Below are 21,047 nucleotides of genomic sequence, written 5' to 3' on the forward strand. Positions count from 1 at the left end.
TTGGACTGCTGGTGTCAATGTCTGTATCCAGGACTCCATCTACCCAATGAACTGAAATAGTCCTCAACAGCCAGGCTAGCTCCACACAGCTCACTTCACCTTTGGCCTGCTCTCTTTTTCCTACAGCCTGAGTGGCGTCCGTATTTACCACAGAATGGAGACAACATTGAAGTGGCCTTCTCCTACTCCTCGGTATTATGGCCTTGGTCAGGCTACCTGGCTATCTCCATTTCTGTGACCAAGAAAGCAGCTTCCTGGGAAGGCATTGCACAGGGTCACATCATGATCACGGTGGCTTCCCCAGCAGAGACGGAAGTAAGGGTGTACCAGGAAGTAGCTTATTTTTCTTTACCCTTTACCAGCTCCTGCCAGGAGGGGGGTGGGGGCCAGACTCAGTGCTGAGGGTCTTCATTTCGTGGACCACTGAGGTTGACTGGATTAGCTTAATTGGCTATGAAGCCAGGGCCTCTAGAGCAGCAGTTTAAACCCCCCTCTGTGCTTTATGTTCTGCTGCTGTCTCATAGACAGGACCTTCTTGGGCTTGGTGTCAAGTTCAAAATTAGTGCATCTGAAATTAGTCTCCCAAGAAGTAAATACGGGGTTGGTCTTGCATTGCTCTAGTGGCTTTTAGGAACGAAATGCCTGAATTTTAAGTCAGCTCTTGAGTTTGAACAGAATTATTGCAACATATGAACATAGGTTATTGTCATATATCCTTACATTTAAATTATGTAGGTTAGATTGGTAAATAGAAACAACCTTTGTAAGCACAGTATGGTACTGTTACATGTAATCCCAGCATTTGGAAGCTAAGGCATAAAGATCCAGAGTTTGAGATTTTTTTTTTTTTTTTTAATGAGCATTGGTGTTTTGCCTGCATGTATGTGCTTGGGAAGATGTCAGATCTCTTCAGACTGAGGTTACAGACAGCTGTGAACTGATATGTGGGTGTTGAACATAAGTCCTCTGGAAGAGCAGCCAGTGCTCTTAACCACTAAGCCATCTCTCCAGCCCTGAGTTTGAGATCTTATCTCAAAAACAAAGGAAAGAGGAAAAAGAAAAAGATATTTTAAAATTTGAACTAAAAGTTTTTCAGAAAGGGGGATATATTTCAAGTTTTTGTCTTAACCATTTTATTTATTAGGCAAAAAATGGTGCCGAGCATACTTCCACAGTGAAGCTTCCCATTAAGGTGAAGATTATTCCCACCCCTCCTCGGAGCAAGAGAGTCCTCTGGGACCAGTATCACAACCTCCGCTACCCCCCAGGCTACTTCCCCAGGGACAACTTGCGGATGAAGAATGATCCTTTAGACTGGTGAGCAGCAGCTTTGCCTATGCCCTATTGCCCTAGAGCTGTGTGTCCTTGCTCCTGCCACTCTTGGGAGCCTAGCTGTGTTGTGAAGACAGACATTTATGCAGCAGAAACTGGCGTCGTCCTCGGTTGTCTTATTTCCCTATCTACCACTGAGTCAGCCGGCAAGTCTGGTCAGGCTCTGCCTTCCTGTCCTCCCATGTGTGGCTTTCCTTTGGTTCTGGCTGCGGCCTGGATATCGTCTCTGTCCTCTTGACAAGTCTTGCTTCTCTACATTCCATCTGTCATGATCGGCCACCATGATCATGTGAAAGAAGGCAATCTCCACATTTTGCTTTCAGTCTTTCCATCTACTACCAATCGCTCCATGGTGGAAATGTGTGGGGGAGAAAGGTATCAAATTGCTTGACCAGGATTCCTTTTTATTTTGTTTTTTGAGAGGTTTTCTCTCTGTAGTCCTGGCTATTCTGGAATTTAGACTAGGCTGGCCTTGAACTCAGAAAACTGCCTGCCTCTGCCTCCTGAGTTCTGGGATTAAAGGCATATGTCACCATGGCCCTGCTTGACCAGAATTCTTACAGAATTGGATTTGCCTTTTTTTTTTTTTTAATTTAAAAAATTTTATATAGATAGATGTTTTATTTGTATGTATGTTTCTATACCATTTATATGCCTGCTGCCTGCAGAGGCCCGAAAAGGATATCAGATCCCCTGGAGATGGAGTTACAGATTGCTGTGCATTGCCATGTGGGTCCTAGAAATTGAATCTCTCTTAAGAATAGCCAATTTAACCATTAAGCTATCTCTCTAGCTCCAGATTTGCCTTGTCTTTGGGGATTATTTACTTATTTATTTATTTGCAATCATTTAGACAGTTAATCTAGATGTGCAAGAAAAGTGAGCATGTTTAGGAAGGAAAGCAAGCCAAGCTTAACCTGCACAGAGTGCACCAGTATTACATCCCTGTGGTGATTGTCATGTGCGGGTGGCTACCAGCAAATTAGTGTGTACCTCTAAAGTACTGCTCAAGACAACTTAAGCCTTGTGTGTGCATCATTTTATTATCTGCACATGCCATGCACTTGAGTCTATCTTATTCCCACTTTAGCTTGTCTAACCTAAATGATGCAATCTTGGAAAGACTGGTCCTTGGCTCCACTATTGGGATCTGCTCTGGCTTCCTGTGGTAGCCAGTAAAGAGTAATCATCTGACCACTGTGGTTGTTGCTTTCCAGGAATGGCGACCATGTCCACACCAATTTCAGGGACATGTACCAGCATCTGCGCAGCATGGGCTACTTTGTGGAGGTGCTTGGTGCCCCATTCACATGCTTTGATGCTACACAATATGGTGAGCAGCCTTGCTGGCCAGGCTTTTCAACCCACAACTTATACGTGTTAACTGTTCCCACAGTGTTCACTGATGGGCTGATAAAGGGAGCCCAGAATAGTCCCTGTGACCAAGTGGAGGTGGAGAACAAGGCTCTCTCATGTTCATGCTCCCTAGTAGTGATGGTTGGAATTCTGAGCTGAGAACAGAACTGGTTCTGGACAGAGATATTTGTCTGTCTGTCTTGTCTGTCTGTTTGTTTTAGCCACATTTGTTTAGAGGTGGGTGTGGTGGGAGTCAGAAGACAACTTGGAGGAGCCAGTTTTCTCCTTTTTTATGGATCCTGGATCCTGGGAATTGAATTCAAGTTTGCTGGGAAGAACTTTTATGCTCCACCCAGTCCGTCCGTCCGTCTTTCCTTCCTTTTTTTTTTTTTTTTTTTTTTAATAATGTCACTGTACAATACTCTTTCCTAAAGTAATGAAAAATCTTTACATTGAGCAAAAATGAAAACCAAAGAACACAGTTAACTAGTCCTTGTGCATTGCCCGGCCCTGGCCGTGTGTGTCTCACCTCCCTCTGCAGTGATGCAGGGTGGCACCAACCAGACTCTAGGTAGGACACCAGTGAGAGGTGGCGCTTCTGAGTTGTCTTCTGCCACTCAGGTGTGACAGTTCTCAAACTGCAGCCCTTCTCCATCAGGCACTTTGCTCATGGTGGATAGTGAAGAAGAGTACTTCCCCGAGGAGATAGCCAAGCTGAGAAGGGATGTGGACAATGGCCTTTCCCTCGTCATCTTCAGTGACTGGTACAATACTTCTGTTATGAGAAAAGTCAAGTTTTACGATGAAAACACAAGGTATGGTTGCAGTTGGCATTTGCATAGCAATATAGTTTTGGGAACCCCAGCAAGCTCTTATACGACTTTCTTAACTTGAGGTGGTCTTTCTAGGTAGTGGAGTGTGGGTGGAGAAAGCTCCTTGTGGAGAGACAGAGGTTTCTGGACTCGGTGCTAATTAAGGAGTCATTCATTGTCTCTACTCCCTGAGCTTTGGTTTCTGTTTCATGCTGTCCTGTACTGCATCCTTCATACCGAACATAGGAAAAGTACATGTACTAAAGGAACTGTTACTTAAAAAGACTTGTGTAGTTAACTGCTGAGTACTAGAGTGCTGTAAATGCTGTGTGTGTTAAGGAATTTTTTTTTTTTTTTTTTTTTTTTTTTTTTTTTGGCATATCTGTCCTCCTTTTTCACTTCTCTTTCACTGGTTCTGGCTAGATCTAGACTAGCCTGTCTGGGTTGCATGCCAGCGAAGTTCTGATTTTAATTTCATAAAAGAAAGCTTGAATATGTTCTACACATTTGCTGGAGCAGTAGGTTTTATATGTGTCTCAAACCAAACAGCTTGTTTCAGTTGACACTTTTGTATGGATGTGTGGACTGGATTGTGACAGAAGACACCATGTTTTGTCAAGGAAAGAGGAAGTGTATGGGAGGATTTTAATTTTTGCTTTCTCTTTGCCTGCTGCCACTTTTACAGGCAGTGGTGGATGCCAGATACTGGAGGAGCCAACATCCCAGCTCTGAACGAGCTGCTGTCTGTGTGGAACATGGGGTTCAGTGACGGCCTTTATGAAGGGGAGTTTGCCCTGGCAAATCATGACAGTAAGGCTTTGTGTCTGTGTGTGTAGAGGCTGCAGTTGGCAGAAGGGTGAGGGTTTGAGCTAAATGCTTTTGAAGTAGAAATGGGGTTCATAAATGAGCCTGTAGTGTGGAAAGATCTAATCAGTGTCTTCAAAAAGCACATTTAGGGCTGGGCCCTACGTAGATCAGTGGTCACTTGTCTTGCATGTACAGGGACCTGGGTTCAGTCCCCATCAGAGCTGGGTGTGTACCCCAGTTGATAGAGTGCTTACCTAGCTTGCACAAAGCCCTGGGCTTCATCCTCACTGTCACATAAACTGGGCATGGTGGCTCATGCCTATAAATCTTAGGACTTGGAAGCCAAGAACTTGAAATGGGTATTTGAAGTCACTCTGGGATATATAACAAAGCCCTGTTTCCAACAAGCAAAAAAAGTATTTATTTGTGTGTTTCTTAAAAATCTGTTTAGAAACTATGTCATCAGCATTTTTTTAATTAAAGTTTGAGGTGATTACTTCTAGTTGAAGTTTGACAGACAATAGCTGTTTGTCTCTTCAGGTTAAAAAAAGAAAGAAAGAAAACCTTTAAAAATAAATATAAGTGATGTAGACCATGTCTGAAATGCATGCTGGGGCAGTGAGTTGAGTGTTGGGCGTTTTTGTTCCCTTAATGGTGAACAACTGTTTTCTAGTGTATTATGCGTCGGGATGCAGCATCGCCAAGTTTCCAGAAGATGGTGTCGTAATCACACAGACTTTCAAGGACCAAGGTAAAGAAAGTATCCTTTTTCCCCCTTTCCCTCCCCCAGAGACTTACTGTGCACTTCACCTACTACATTCTTCTCAAGTGTCTGATTTAGTGGTTTAGAGCATCCTTGTGTGCGCCTCACAGCCCACTTCTGCATGCTGTTTGGGTGTTAGGAATGCCACTAGCAGTCCTGGGCCTTCCCTTCCATCTGCTCTGGTTCCTGGTAAAACACATTGTAGTAGTATTTGTATACTATGGCATGAACTTTGGGGGATTCCAAAATGGCAGACTCTTGCTGATAATTTGAATATGTATCATCTGCAAAAGAAATAGGATTTCTCCAGATCAGGGCTCAAAATGTCTTGGTCACAGTCTAAGGGTTATTTGTTCTTATAGTCTTGATGATTTTGAGAGTTCTTAGCCTGATGAAGACTCCACTTAAAAACACTATCTTCCACTGAGCAGTGATAACTTGACTCCACCTTTAATCCCAGCACTCAGGAGGCAGGCAGATCTCTGTGAGTTTGAGGCTAGCTTGGGCTTTTACACAGAGAAATCCTGTCTCAAGAAGAAAAGAAAAAGAAAAAAAAACTACTATCTTCCCTTCCAGGTGGCATTGCTGTTTGTCTGTGTTTGCCCACAGCAGACATCCCTCGAATCTGGGCCAGGCCCCAGTATGGGTAATAGTCTGCTGAGTGCACAGAACCCACCTGCTGAGTGGAACAGGGACAAACTAGGTTGCCTCTGGTTTTGAAAGTTAGATGCAGGACAGTAGGACAGAACCCTCCTATGGCTGTCATTCCAGAGCTGGGATTTTGAGCTGTAGTATGTCTCATGTGTACTAAGTGCCAGGACACTAACACACTTCATGTGACAGCTTGTGGATATGTATTGGTGAAGCCATTTCCTCCTAAAAACTGATGGCCTGTCTTGAGAATGAACAGCCATACCACATCAAGATGGCTATATTATCAGTTGAAAATATGGAACAATGTTTCTCAATTGTTTGTGGCCCCATTAAGCACCAGTTGATTTTATCCTCTCAGCCCCTTGGCCCAGCTCATTACAAGTTAGTGCTTTCTAAATGCTGCTCTCACATTTGATTGTATTTTCCTTGCTTCCTTTAGTCTCCTTTGAACAATCCACACCTGTAATCCTAGTATTTGAGAAATTCAGGCAGGCATCCTGGGCAGCATACTGTCTTCAGTATCAAAAGGAACCATGTGTACTATAAAATTTTAAACCTGTGGATCAGGATTGTACCTGATCTGATGGATTTAAAAACAAAACAAAACAAATTGTAACTTGTAGAATATAAATGACTTTATTGTTTTCTTTTCATAGGGTCTGTGTTCATAATTTTAATGACTACATAGGTGTTTTTTTAATCTGCTTGATTAAAACTATAATGTGTGTAAGTAAATTAAGTAAAAATGCTAGTCACTGTCCACGTCATTTCCCTCTTGCTGACATTCTTTCTGGATTTGTAGAACATGAACAATAATCGTTCTTTTAAAAAGCACATTCAGGCAAGGACACAGATGGGACTGATATATGTTACACTTTTGTTATTTTGAACCAGTTGAGTGATCAGCATAGTTAATAGCAAACGGTTCTAGAGAATTGAAGCTGGGAATGGTTGTGTTTTTCTGATGTTTAGGCTACCTTTCCAAGATGTGGGCTATGGATAGGGAGATAACTTGAGACCTGTGTGTGAGTGTGACGGAGGTACGCTAAAGTTTGAGGGGTAGAACTGGGTATTGTGTGTGCTAGGCAAGCACTCTACCCCCTGAGCTGTACCCTTTTCCCTGTCAGTTGCTTATAGTTGTTTATCATAAAAATTAGAAGTAACTGATGGTCAACAAATGCATAGTGAGTATGCTGTCATTTTTTTTTTTTCAGTATATTCTGCCATTTGAAGTTCAGTGACCCCCTCTGAGGCCAGAGATTTGAAGGTTTATGGCCAGCCTGATAAAGATCCTGCCAAAATAAGAAGGAAATATAGCTCCATGGTAGAGTGCTTTTCTAGTGTGTAAGGGACCCTAGGTTCAACCTCAAGTCCCAAAAGTCCGAACCAAAAAAAAAAAAAAAAAAAAATCTAAATGCTGCTCTCAGAGGCTTGCCACTTCTGGGGCTAAGAGTCATGGCCTCCTAGCTTTCTCACAGCCTCTTGCAGTTTAGTATTTTGGCAAAGAGGATAACAAAAGTAGATTTAGTGATGTGCACTTTATTTTGTTTTTGTATAGTCTAAAAAGTCAACTGCTTGGTGTTAACTTTGATAGTCTTTGGATATAAAAGGTAGGGTGTTGTTAGTGCATGTCATGTTAGAGCAGAAAAGCCCTTATTGGCAGAGCTGAGAAAGGTGGTGCAGGCTCCCCATCCTAACTAACTACTGACAATGGTCGAGGCAGAGAATCATAAGCTTGATGCCTACATGGGTGATTTAGCAGGACATCCTATCTGATCTGAAGTTAAAAAAGAAGGGGGTATAGTTCCATGATAGAGTGCTTACCCAGTCCTAGGTTTAAGCCCCAGTATCACCAAAAAAGGAAACAGGACAAGAAAAGGGAAAAAAAAAAATAACAAAACTCTTATATAAATGTAAGTACATCCATGGCAATCTATGACTGTCCAGTCCCTTATTTCACCTCCCAGAGGTGAGGCATGTGAGAGCTGGCAATGGGAATAGTCACAGATTCTGATGGTGTCTGGTACCTAGTAGGGTAAACTTAAGTTTGCATAGGGTAAACTTAGTGTGGCTACGCTGTTGGCAGCTGTCTGAGGTACTGGTACTTTTTTTTTTACAACCTGATTCATTAAATATTTTATGTGCTGTCTGCTTGGCAGGTCAGAGAGGTATTGTTGCTAAAGCTTGTGTTTGTCAAGTCTCATATCTGAATGGCATGTGGACAGACACATTTTAAAGCCAGCTACTTTTGTCCTGCCCTTATACTACAGCATAGAGCCCAAAGTGCCAGTACAAGCAGCATTAGTGGACACTAGTTTTATGAGAGCTTGACTTTATTAAAACCAAAATTAATAATTTTTAAAATGCTGCTTCCCTGTTCTGAAGATTTGCACTATTTTGATTGAATGTTGTATTTTGCTGGTCTTGTGTCAGGTAGGTCAAAGCTCAGGCCAAGTAGCAAGTAGAAAATCAGTAATTCCCTCAGAGAACTCTGTTCTTGTTGCAGGATTGGAGGTCTTAAAACAAGAGACAGCAGTTGTTGAAAATGTCCCCATTTTGGGGCTTTATCAGATTCCAGCTGAAGGTGGGGGCCGGATCGTGTTGTATGGAGACTCCAATTGCTTGGATGACAGTCACAGACAGAAGGGTAAGAAAAGAACACATAGAGGAGGAAGCCGGGCAGTGGTGGTGCACGCCCTTAATCCTAGCACTTGGGAGGCAGAGGCAGGCGGATCTTTGAGTTCAAGACCAGCCTGGTCTGTGAGAGCTAGTTCCAGGACAGGTTCCAAAGCTACACAGGGAAACCTTGTCTTGAAAAAAAACAAAACAAAAAAAAAACAAACAAACACAACACACACACACACAGGAGGGCTGGGACTGCAGCTCAGTGAGTGGTAGAGCACTTGCCATAGACATACAAGGCCCTGGGTTCAAAACCCAGCATGGCCATAAAAGAGAAGAAGCACATGGGCTTAATGATTTGGGTACATGGTCCTCTTTCCTTTGTCCCTGGAGAGATACTGGCCAGAGTTGGAGAAATAAACAGGTTCCTTGCTCACAGGAGCCAGGCAGGGGGTACCAAGTACTTTGATTTCTGGGGATATTTCTGCAAATACCTGAAGGCTAACACAGGATACACAAACCTCTACAGCCCTCAGTACCGTCCTCTGTTTTCCCATCCCATGGGCGTGAGTCATTGTCTCCTGTTTAGTAGAGTCCCTAACCTGGTTGACCCGTGGGTTCCTGCTAGGTTGTGTGACCACGTGTGTGTTTCTTTGGTTTGGCCTCTCTTTCCAGCCATGCATCTTGGAGGCCTTGCTCATTGCACTCCCCTGTTTGAGAGTTTGAGGTGCTGAAAGCTTTTATCAGTGACGGGCCTCTGTTATTTTCTCAAGGACAGGAAGCAAGAAGGCAGTTGATTCTCTGTTGTGCCTCCTTTGCATCCTGTCTTTAGTGTTCTCCAAGTGTGCATCTCATGTGCTTGGGTATGGACTTCATTTTGTTACTTTAAGGAAGGACAGTGACATTGCTACAGGTCTTTACCTGGGAAGATGCTGGCAAACCAGGTTTGTCTCGGTCTCTGCATCTATCTGAAGGTGCTCAGACAGTGGTGCAATCGACACATGCCAGATGCCGCACCTTTTCCCAATTTTAAGTTGATGTTGACTGGATTTCAGTAGCTTACGTAAATCCTCAGAATATGATTTTTTTTTTTTTAATACCAAAAGTAAGGTTTAAAGTCACAGCAGATAAGAGATTAATGTTTTATTTCCACAGAAATTCTCTTTAGGATCTGAGCTTTCCTGTTAAGAGTCTTTATTAAAATTTTAAGAGCCTAAGGGGACTGTCTGTACCTGTACATTTCAGATGTCAGCTCTTTGGTCCTTAGGGGCTTTTGGCACTTGGCCAGAAGTGCATGCACTTTAGTGAGCACAGTATTTAACAGCCTTTCCCACTCATCAGGCTGCTGTGGTCTAAATAGGTGTTAATGGGAGTTGGGCTGGGTAAATGGGGGGGTAGGAGGGAGAGGGTGAACAGAGAGAGACCAGGTCTGGGACGGGAACATCTATAGCCTTCTTAGGAGAAGGCCTTTGTGCAGCTCTGAATGAGAGTTGCTTGTGTTCTCAGACCTGGGCTCTGAGATGTCCAGAAAAAAAATGACCATCTTGGTTAGGACCACTGACTCAAATAACAGATTCTCTCCTCTGATTTTAAACTCCCCTTTCCATGTATGTTCCCTTATAGTTCAAACCCATTACCTGTTCCCAGGATGGTTCCGGTCCTTAGCAGCACAGCTCATGTCCGTGGAGCTTCTTTTATGGAAGATATTCTTTTTTCAGTGGGAATTGCATGGTCTTGCCATTTCTGAACGAACCCTGTTCTGTCTTTGCCCATGAGCTGTCCGGAGCTGTGTGACACCCAGGCAGGTAGTCCAAGCCATTCACAGTGCGGCTGAGCTGCCCAGAGTCCTGAGATATAGAGTAAACTCTACCTACAGTCACCTGGAGCAGACTGTCCTGGGTGGGCTGGACCCCTACCTATGGAAAACATAATTCTCAAGAGTAGTAATGCCTGGTGAGGGTTATCAGCTTCACATTGACCTAAACTTCTGACTTCTGAATCTCCATTTCTCCCTTTTCATGGAAGCTAGTGTTCTTCAATTCTCCTGGAGGGATTCCTTTTACAAACTGAATCCTAAATAGTGTGCCTGTTAAGCCAGGCATTGGTGATTCAAACCTTTGATCCCAGCACTTGGGAGGCAGAGGCAGGCATATCTCTGTGAGTTTGAGGCCAGCCTGGAACTACAAGTTTCAGGACAGGCTCCAAAGCTACACAGAGAAACCCTGTCTTGAAAAATAAAAGAAAACAAACAAAAAAATAGTATGCCTGTTGACATTACAGATTGCTTTTGGCTTCTGGATGCCCTCCTTCAGTACACATCATATGGCGTGACCCCTCCCAGCCTCAGCCATTCAGGGAACCGGCAGCGCCCACCCAGTGGAGCTGGCTTGGCCCCTCCTGAAAGGATGGAAGGTAAGTATCTCTAACAGTACCTCAGCAGGGGCTTGAGCCATCTCAGAGCTGCATCAAGACATAATACAACTTGCTAGTACAGGGGCCTACCCTTCAGTGAGAGCAGTGAATTTTTCTCAGTGTTCGTTGGTAGCACAGTTGTGGACTTATCCACCTGTTCCTAGGATGGACATGAATTATAGGTCCTGTATGTAGGTGCTCTCCTGGGATCCAGCATCTTTTAAAATATTTTATTTCTGTGTATGGGAGTATGTACAAGTATCTGGTAAGGCTCAAAGAAGGTGTTGGAGCCCTGTAGAGATGAAGTCACAGGTAGTTATAAGCAGCCCAACATAAGTAATGGGAACTAAACTGTTCTCTACAAGATAGAAACTCATAGCCACTGAGGCATCTCCAGCCCCAAGGCCCAGCATCATTAAGTGCTCTCTGGGCACAGGCACCAGACTGGGGACTTTGTAAGGATTAGTTCACAAATGTCTCTCAGTGATCTTGTAAAAAGAGATAGTATTACTCTTGGTGTACAGGTGAAGAAACAGGAGGGAGAGGTTCAGCAGCTACCTTAGGTTACTCTGGCCTTGTGAGATGAGCCTAAAGCTCCCTACACTCCAGGGTCTGTGTGGATTGCTGCTTGTTTACTCAAAGAACTGAATGTTCTCTTCCTTGCAGCACTGTCCACAGAAGGATGTAAGCCACAGATGTCATTTAGAATTTTATAGTAGCAGCCAACCACGGTGGTGAATGCCTATAATCTCAGCACTTGAGTGATTAAGGGAAGAGAATAAATGGAAGCCAAATTGGCCTGTTGATAGTGAGACCTCATCTCAAAATAAAAGAAAGCCAAAACTGAATAAAGAGGAATCCTACCAACTACATTAAAATACAAGGAGGGCAGGGGAGAAGTTGGCTCGCTTGACAAAGTGGTTGCCAGATAAGCATGAGTTCAGTTCGGGTCATCACCCCCCCCCCCTGAACTTTACAGCAGAACATGTCTGTAACCTCAGCTCTGGATAAGCTAAGACAGTGGTCAGCCAGTCCAGCAGAATCTATGAGTTCCAGGTTCCATGAGAGTGATGTAGAGTAAGGACGGCATCCAATATTGATCTCTGGCCTCTACACCCACATCTGTACATACATGAACGTGTATGTACATGTACCTCATATACATACAAAGTAGAAAAGGTAAAATTCATTTTAATAATATATTTCAGTCTGATGCTTTAAAAATTACTTAGATATGTGACACCTATTTCATTTGCTCAGTAGCAATGTGTAGCTGGTAGCTGCAATGTGGGGTTGTACAGATTTAAGAAATGTAAAGCCTAGAAATGTAATTGGTTTGTTTACTTTGCCAGAAATTAAGTATTCCAGAGAGAGGTTTTTCTGTGGCACCGCCCTTAGTGGCCTTATATGTGTGATAGATAGTTTGTAGAAGCTCACTGTCGGTGTGGCCTCATGAAGAGATCCAGGCACCCTGTCAGGTGTGGTCCTGAAGCATGTGGGGGTAGTTGACAGAACAAAGTGAGCTGTTGGCAGAAAGGCAATTATTCAAAGGCACCTTTTCTCTCTTATATTTTTATAATGGTGATCACCCCTCCTGTCCTTACTGTCCTTAACCTCAGGAAACCACCTTCATCGGTACTCCAAGGTTCTTGAGGCCCATCTGGGAGACCCGAAACCTCGGCCTCTTCCAGCCTGTCCACACTTGTCATGGGCCAAGCCACAGCCTTTGAATGAGACTGCGCCCAGGTCAGTGTCTGCCTATGCTTTCCTTGTTGTTCCCTAAGGCCTGTGACTCATTCTCTCTCTCTCTCTCTCTCTCTCTCTCTCTCTCTCTCTCTCTCTCTCTCTTTCTCTCTCTCTCTCTCTCTATCTATCTATCTATCTATCTCTGTGTGTGTGTGTCTCTCCCTCCCTCTCCCTTTTCCTCTTCCTCTCTCTTATAGAAGAAAATGCAATTTTGCTGACATCATTGTTGAATAATCCAATCAAGTTTGTCATTTTCTGACAATTGTGGCAATAAGCAAACCCTCATATTGATCTTTAGAAATGTACCTTGGTGTCCTGCAGTAGAGTGCTTTGGAAAGAAAGCTGGGGTCCAGCCAAGTGCTATCTTGAGCAGAAGCTAAGCTCAGGTTCCAGTTGGGGATGTGAGAGCTGTCATCTGCAGCTGTGTTCCCTGTCCAAAGTGTTTTGCATGAAATGCAGGTGTTTCTCCCTTCTTCTACAGCCAGGACTGAACTACTTCTAGGAAGTGTGGCTTCTGCTCTGTTAGCCCAGCCAGAAGTGCCTGCCATGTAGGCTGTGACCTTTGCTCACAGATACTGTGTTCATGTGGCTTTGCCCCTCTCTTTTTCTCTCTCTCACCTGACATCTTCATCTCTCTTGTTCTCTCCAGTTTCTCAGACCTGAGGTCTCACTGCAGTTTCTCTCCAGCCAGGCCATGCTGAGCTGTTTCAAGCTCTCACCTTCTACTTTCTCTGGCATCTTGCATAAGCAGGACAAGATGGGAGAAAGTTAACAGAGCTGGCTGGCAGATATATACCCTTATAGGGCAGGTGTGTGTTCCTCTCAACCCCTCTCGGGATAGGTTTCCTTTAGGACAGTGTTCACCCACCTCCCTTCTTCTTCCTTTCATAACTTCCTGTATGCTTTCGGTGATGGACAGATGTGGCTTAGCCAAGGGTAGGATCCCCATCCGTTCTGTGAGAAGGAGACATCCTGGCCTAGCGTTATTGCCTGCATACTTTACTGCTCTGAGTGCAGATCCTCAGCATTCTGCTCTGGGACTGTATCTTAGAATACCTGTCACAGAAAACAAGAACGTTGGCACCATGAAGATGGCTTAGTAAAGTACTTGCCATGCACTGAGCTTGACCCCTAGAACCCATGTTTAAAAAAAAAAAAAAAAAAAAAATTAAAAAACTGGGCACAGCAGCATGCACCTGTAACCACAGTGCTGAGGAGTGGGAACAGAAGAATCCCTGGGGCTTGTTGGCCATCCAGTCTAGTTGAAGCAGCAAGCCCTGGGTGTTGTAGAGACCTTTTGTCTTAAATAAATAGCGAGGAATACGATACGATTGACCTCTCTGCTCCAATGCCCCAGGCACACATATTTACTTGCACACAGAAAATTACACACATCACTTGGTCTTCAATAGCAGCGTTCTTCCTGAACCTTTAGTTGAAGAGTATTTTTCCATTTCAGTTACCTTGCATCATTTAAAACTTTTATTTCCATTTCTGAATCCTTATTTATTTATAACCTTCTGTTACCTTAGCATTCAAACCAGACTATATTCTAGACATGATCCACAGTTCCTGCTAAAAGAGCAGCCATGTTAGCTAGAGTGCCAGAAGCCCAGTTCTTTTTCCCAGTGTGCACTGAAGGCTCTGAGAGTAGATATCAGTACTTTTGGTATCAGGCTGGCCACATCAGATAATCCTTCCCTCTCTAAGTCCATCCAGGGTGCTGATAATGCTTAGCTCCTGGAATTTAATTGTGACTTGCTCTCAGCAACCCCTCTCCTTACCACACCACTGTGCTGCTCTCTTATCTCACATGTCACATCTTGAGGGAAGTCATTCTCAGTCTTCAGAGACTTAGATCAGGATATATTCTGAATCTCTAGAAGACTCTGTGCCTGAGTTAGAAAGCTGCACGTTGCCATCGGCCATGCTAAGGGCAATTCCCACCTCTGTGAAGTGAGGCTTTTTCCCAGGTGTTGACTGGGTATCAGGTGTCTTTAGGTGTCATTGCTGTGGGAACATTGGCTCAAGGTAGACCCTTCATCCCTCATCAGTGTGTAGCTTTGAGACATAAGGGTTAACATGAGGGCTTTTACCTCAGTGCCCGACTAGAAAGTACAGTCAGCCCCCAATTAAGCTCCAGGACACAGGATACTGTTAGAATGTCCACTTAGCACCACACTTGGAAACCTTAAGACAACATGGGTTCCATGTCTTTATCAGTTAACTTTTCAGATGGATTGACCCTGAGCAGTAGCATTAAGTCATGCCAAACAGGCTGGGCTGAAGTTGTGTTGGAGTTGGTCAAGCTGTGCTAAGCAAGCATCCACTGGTGGTCTCCCTCTTACTCCTCACCAGTGACAAGTTTCATGACCTTGAAGGGTCATGGATAGGGACTGATTGCCTATGCCTTCCTCAACCAAAGAAGACACAGGCCAACAGTTTCTAGGCGGACTAACACAAGAAGATAAGGAATTCCTGCTCACCTGTTCTTCAGTACTTGATTATTGGCTCTATTCTAATTGCAGATGCTGGTTTCTCTGATGCCACCAGGCTAGTTGGTCTGGTACCATTTCCTAAGTGTGGTTGTTGTGGAGTTCCTCTACTGCATTGCTTTGCACTCAGAAAGCAAGTTGTGGTTACTTGGTTACTTGAAGCCTTAAAACAAAGGACCTCCCATGCTTCCATTACACCTTGGGCTTTGCTCCAGAGCTCCAGCCTGGATTGTCCTCTTGCCTTGCTTGGCAGCGTTCCCAGTGATAAACAGAAATGGGCTTGGGTGGGCTGTGTTATAAATGCCTAGTTCTTCCTTGGGTACTGTGATCTCAGAGCACTGATCTGACTTCTGCCTTTCTCGGGACCTGGAAGCAGGCACTTACTCTGACTGCTCTGTTGGTCTCACACTACTCTGTATGTCGCAGTTCGTTGTGTGTCAGCTAAGCATGCAAGCGAGGACAGGTGCTTATCTTTTTTTTTTTTTTTTTTTTTAATCTATTCCCATAAGCAATCTTTGGAAACATCAGAAGCTGCTCTCCATTGACCTGGACAAAGTAGTGTTACCCAACTTTCGATCGAATCGCCCTCAAGTGAGACCTTTGTCCCCTGGAGAAAGTGGTGCCTGGGACATTCCTGGAGGTGAGTCCTTAAAAGCATCTTTCTGGGCTAGATCCTGCTGTGGGTTTCCAGGTCTTTCCCCTCCCCCAAGGAGGAGAGCCAAGGCTTTTCTGAACCTTACCAGGCATTCCTAAGAGCTGTGATGGTCCTGTCTGCCTTTTTAGTACAAATTGGCAAGACTAAGAGCAGGTCTAGAGATGAAGATGCCGTTTCTCTTAGAAAATTCTATATGTACATTTTAATTTAAAAATAACTATTTTAATATGTATGAGTATTTGCATGTATATAAGTGTACCACATGTGTGCCTAGTGCCCTTGAGAATTAGACACCCTTTTCAGACCCTCTGAACTAGAGTTACAGATTGTTGACTTCAAGCTACCAAGTGGTTCTGAGAAGCAAACCCAGGTCCTTTACGAGAGCAACGAGTGCACTTAACCACTGAGCCATCTCTCCAGCTCCTCTATATTTTAAATATCAAGTATTAGTGTGTCTGCCACATGATACACTTAAAAATTTCCACAGTAATTTGGATGCTCTCTGCTAAAGTTCTACAAGCAAGTATGTGGGCCTCAAGAAACAACTTTTCTTTATGGTGTTTCTCTGTTATGCTGTCCCCTGGGATCTTTGGGTCCTCTGTAGTCTGTCTTGACAGCTGGCTGAGCTGCACCAGGCCCCTGAGGTGATCCATCTTTCCTTTGTGCACATAAGACCTTTAGCCCTGAGCAGACTTCTTATTCCAGGTTCCCATATTTTATCTGGGAGAGTTGGCCCCAGATCCCTCTCCAGGTCAGTGTGTGTGGTCCTTTTCTTCTGGAAACTATTGTATGATTGTTTTTACTCTTTTGGGGGCCTTTTGAGAGTCCTGCCACCCAGCTCCCAAGTAAATTATACACAGAGGCTTATTCTTAGTTATGAGTGCCCAACCTTAGCTTGACTTCTTTCTAGCCAGCTTTTCTTAACTTTAAATTAACCTGTCTACCTTTTCCCTCTGGGCTTTTATCTTCTGTGTATCTGACTCTCACTCTTACTCCTTTGCTGGCTGGGTGGCGGGTCCCTGACGTCCTCCTCTCCTTGTTCTCTTGTTGCTCTCTTCTTTTCCTCATTTCTCTTCCTATTTATTCTCTCTGCCAGCCCCGCCTATGCTTGCTCCTGCCTCACTATTGGCTGTTCTGCTCTTTATTAGGACCATCAGGTGTTCTAAACAGGCAAAGTAACACAGCTTCACCGAGTTAAACAAATGCAGCATGAACAAAAGTCACACACCTTAAAATAATATTCTACCACAGGAAACTCCTGTGGTCACCTTGGGGGTTCATAGTTCCTAAGGGGGGTTCCTCTGGGTTTCAGGAATGGGCTGGGAAAAGGTACCCCAGCCCTTGGAGGCTAACCATGGAATTTCATGAGGTGAAGTCAAGATTCTGAGTGTAAATCATGGTGTGTGCTGATGATAGTAAACTTTGGAGCCCTTGGTACTGCTTAGTTACAGAGTCATTGACTTAATCTGAGGCTCCTTTGATTATGGCCATCTCAGGAGCCATTGACCTCTAGGGAACATGGTCAGCAGGCCTTTAGTACCCCTGTGCCTTGCTTGTTCTTCCTCAGCTAGTAGGACTCCAGCACTGTCCCCATCCTCCCTGGATTGAGACTAGTGCATTTTCATTGTTCTTTGGGAAACAAGAAGCTTCTCTGGGTCCTGCTGATTAGGCTGCCTGTGACAGGATTAAGGCCTGCCTGTCCACCCACAAGTGAGGATAAACAGTCTGAGATGCCACTCCCTGTACACATAGGGATGCTTGGGATCAGTTGATGAAAACAAGCTCCATGACACTCTTACCAACACTGTCATTAGCAGTCTGGGCTCCTTAACTCTGGCACAGAAATCATGTCTGCCCTAGCTAATGGAGTCCATGTTTGATCTCTGAACTGATTCTCAGAAAGGCTGTAGCTGAAGTTTTGTCACAGCATTGACCAATTACTGTCCTCTTGCAGGGATCATGCCTGGCCGCTACAACCAAGAGGTGGGCCAGACCATCCCTGTCTTTGCCTTCCTTGGAGCCATGGTGGCCCTGGCCTTCTTTGTGGTACAGATCAGCAAGGCCAAAAGCCGGCCAAAGCGGAGGAGGCCCAGGGCAAAGCGTCCACAGCTTGCACAGCAGACCCACCCACCAAGGACCCCGTCAGTGTGATCATCACAGTTGCCAGCCACGGAAGCCAACAAGCCTTGGACCGCTTAGATAGACCCACAGGGCATCAGAAGAGCATCCTGGGAGGTGCCTGTTTCCAAGGGACCCCATCTCTAGCTTGTGGCTGGAGTATGTTCTCCCCAGGCATCTCTGAGGTACATCCTGAAGTACCTCACTGTGCTGGCTCTGACAGGAGGCGCTCAGTAGCTCAGCCTTCAGTGGCATCAGGTCCAATGACAGTGCACCAAAGACACAAAGCCTGGAAGGGCTGTCGGGACACTTTCTACAGAAAGCTTACAACCCTGACCAAGCGAAGAAAAGCTTGTTACAGGTTATTTTCTATATTTATTGTGGGGAAAGTCACTTTAAAGACTTGTGCTATTTGGAAGCAAAGCTGTTTTGTTTTTGTTTTTTGTCAGTTGAATGCAGTTTTCTGCAGTGACATCATAAGGAGTCAGATTCCATGACATTTTGATGAGAGGACAGACTGAACTGAAGGAAACATGCACAGATCTGGGAAATGCAGGCCTTTGCTTTATTTTTATAAGTATCAACTGCCATCATGTTTTGTAATTTGGGGTCTTGATTTCACCATTGTTGGTGAGAGAAATTTTCAATAAATATGCATAACTTTACAAAGCTGGAGCATGTTGTATACCAGACCCCTGCCACCTTCCCATTCTCTCTGACAACCCTGAGTAGGGTCTAGGTTAGCTGGTTCACACACTGTAAAAATGTCCATGTTAGACTCCAGTGAGCTCCAGTGATCTCACTAGGTAATGTAGCCAGCACTCTTAACTCCAGAACATTCTGGAGTTGTCACTGCCAAGGAAAGCTCAGGCCTGTTAGCAGTTTTCTATATTCTTTCCCCAGTCCCGCAACTAGCCTGCTTTCTGTAATTTTCCTGTTTCATGTTCTCTAATCACTAATTCACATTGTTTGGTCCTTCTCAGCTGGTTTCTTTCTGTTTGCATCATGTCTTCAAGCTTCACTCAGAGGCCATTCCTTTTCATGACTGGATAATATTCTGCTATGGATAGTGTCATCATTCGTGTGCTGGTGAGCAAGCATGTTTGTGTTTCCCTTGGGAGTCTTCCTAGGAGTGATGGCATCATGCATTTGGAGGAACTGTCAAAGCTGTGCAGTATTTGAAACTTTTGCTGGCATTGTGAATCCTGGCTTCTTTGTGTCCTGGCCCATACATGTCTCCGCTGCTCTGGTCACAGTGCTGCAGTGGCATCCCTGTGGTTTTGCTGTGTATTCCTGGAGACTGAGGTGAAATGGCCATTTGTACATCTTCCTTGGAGAAATGTTGTTCCTAGCCTGTGCTTGGATTTTAATGGGGTCATTTGAACCTTTGTTACTGAGTTGTGAGCATTCTTTACATGTCCAGGTAGGAGTTTCTTATCAGACTTGAAATACATTCTTTTCTCCTGAGTGGCCTTTCGCTTTCTTGGTAGTGCCCTTTAAATCATGAATATTATTAATTTTGCTCAGGTCTGGGCTTCTTCCTTCAGTTGCTTCTTTAAGCATACTGTGTCCCAGCATCTTCTTCCCATGGAACCCTTGTTAGCCAGCATGCCACGTCTGCCAGCTGCCGGGCACTAGCCCTGTGCACCATGGCTGAGAGCAGCTGTCTGGAGGCCCGTGGTGGTGACCAGGCTGCTGTGGGTCCTGTGCAGAAGGAAGTCCAGGGAGAGGAGAGCAGGACTCCCTGGCTGTTTTCCCCTTGGTAAGACTGTGGATCACTCGTAACTGTAGCTGCTCTAATGGCTGCTGCTGGACTCATGATGTGCTGGATCCCTGTTTGAGATTCTTCAGGATGTCACGAGCAGCCCTGCCTAAATCAGCACACAGTGGACCCTGTGTCTGCATATATCTCCACTTGCCCAAGGAGAAGTGGTTAGTGTGGGACCTCTTGTCACTCTTGAGAGTATGAGCTCACTGTGACCCCTCAGCTTAGAGGACCCCTGGGATGAGTATTCCGCAGCGCGCAGGGACCAGCAGAGCCCAGGAATGAGAAGGGCCAGGACTGAGGCAGCAGAGCAGGTCGGCCTGGTCACTCCAGCCCCATCTTAGGCAGCATAGGTTTTGAAATGACGAGCCTGGAGTGTGGAATGTGTAAAATCCTCCAGTTCAGGTCCCATATCTGCCACTTGTCATGACTGCAAGTGAGGTCTCTGGGCTTTGGTTCATGTGTGAAACAGGGCTAGTGACACATCCTGCACACTGATGTGAAGGTGAGCTGCTGTGGGCATGGGACTAGCACAACTCTGATGACAGCATGCTGACTGTTGGATGGACAGCTCCTGCTTGTTCACAGCTACTGTGAGCAGGCTTACCATGGAAGGAACCAGGTTGCTGATCGTGGGCAAACTTCACTCTGTAGACTGTCCCCAGCACAGTCTCCCTTGCTAGGTCTCTGGGCATTTTAGTACCTCAAGCCCAGCCCTTCCAGCTCCAGAGTGGTATGTGCTCTTGGAGCCCATGCTTGTGTGTGGGCTGCCCATATCCAGGACTGTACACATTCATATTTGTCCATGTTAGGTACATACAAAAACAAGGACTTGGGTACTTCTGAAAGCTGAAGACAGGACCTGCCAAGCCTTGATCCCTGGGCACCAGCTGAAGTGGGCAGCATGCCGAGGCTGCTTACAGACTGCAGTACTGTGCTGTCCTTGGGTTGGGCTGGATGTCAGTTGACCTGGGCAAGGAAGTCCACTGAGGTGAGGGAGGCTGGGCCTTTGATCGGCTGAGCCACACATTGCAGATTGTCCATTTTCCCTGTGTGGATTAAGTAGGAGTTTCCAGAGAAGTTCTTGGTTCCCCCGCCCCAAATAATGCCTTTAGTGTATACTAATAGGATGTTGGTTTCATTCACTGGTTCTTAGAAGGCACAGAGTTGTGGTTTGGGAACCCAAATTCCAGGGTCTTGTCCCCAGTGTGCTAATCCACCCGGAAGGGTCTGAGTCAGTAGGGACAGTGCGGCCCTGCAGTCCCATTTCTAGATGTGCTCATAGGTGGCTGAATCAGAGCAATAGGAGACACACATAGCTCCACTATAGCCAAGAGGCAGAGGCCACCATGTGCTGTTGGTGGAGGAAATCTCTCTAGACGGTGAGATGGCAAACTAGCCTTGAAGGACACCCTACCTCATGCTACCCCGTGATAAAAGACATACAAAAAGCTGCATCTCCTATGACTACATTGGCATGAAATAGCCAGAATAGACAAATCCATGGAGA

At 45.0% G+C, this 21,047-nt stretch overlaps 1 protein-coding gene across 2 annotated transcripts in view; it reads left to right on the top strand.

Moving 5' to 3' along the window:
- The window catches only part of Mbtps1 (membrane bound transcription factor peptidase, site 1), a 55,967-nt gene extending 37,520 nt beyond the window's left edge, over window positions 1–18,447 (top strand). Inside the window, exons 13-23 of one of the 2 annotated variants that reach the window (XM_051201634.1) lie at window positions 127–315; window positions 1,145–1,317; window positions 2,550–2,665; window positions 3,347–3,503; window positions 4,186–4,310; window positions 4,981–5,058; window positions 8,231–8,371; window positions 10,627–10,758; window positions 12,378–12,504; window positions 15,509–15,639; window positions 17,609–18,447. In XM_051201634.1, coding sequence (XP_051057591.1) covers window positions 127–315; window positions 1,145–1,317; window positions 2,550–2,665; window positions 3,347–3,503; window positions 4,186–4,310; window positions 4,981–5,058; window positions 8,231–8,371; window positions 10,627–10,758; window positions 12,378–12,504; window positions 15,509–15,639; window positions 17,609–17,805 — 1,566 coding nt within the window. In that variant the 3' untranslated portion in view covers window positions 17,806–18,447. The remainder of the gene's footprint in view (window positions 1–126; window positions 316–1,144; window positions 1,318–2,549; window positions 2,666–3,346; window positions 3,504–4,185; window positions 4,311–4,980; window positions 5,059–8,230; window positions 8,372–10,626; window positions 10,759–12,377; window positions 12,505–15,508; window positions 15,640–17,608) is intronic. The other variant, XM_051201635.1, reaches the window with a different exon arrangement.
- The last annotated feature ends 2,600 nt before the right edge of the window (window positions 18,448–21,047 follow it).

The sequence above is a fragment of the Phodopus roborovskii genome, unplaced genomic scaffold (genome assembly GCF_943737965.1).
Source record: "Phodopus roborovskii unplaced genomic scaffold, PHOROB, whole genome shotgun sequence".
NCBI classification, from domain to species: domain Eukaryota; kingdom Metazoa; phylum Chordata; class Mammalia; order Rodentia; family Cricetidae; genus Phodopus; species Phodopus roborovskii.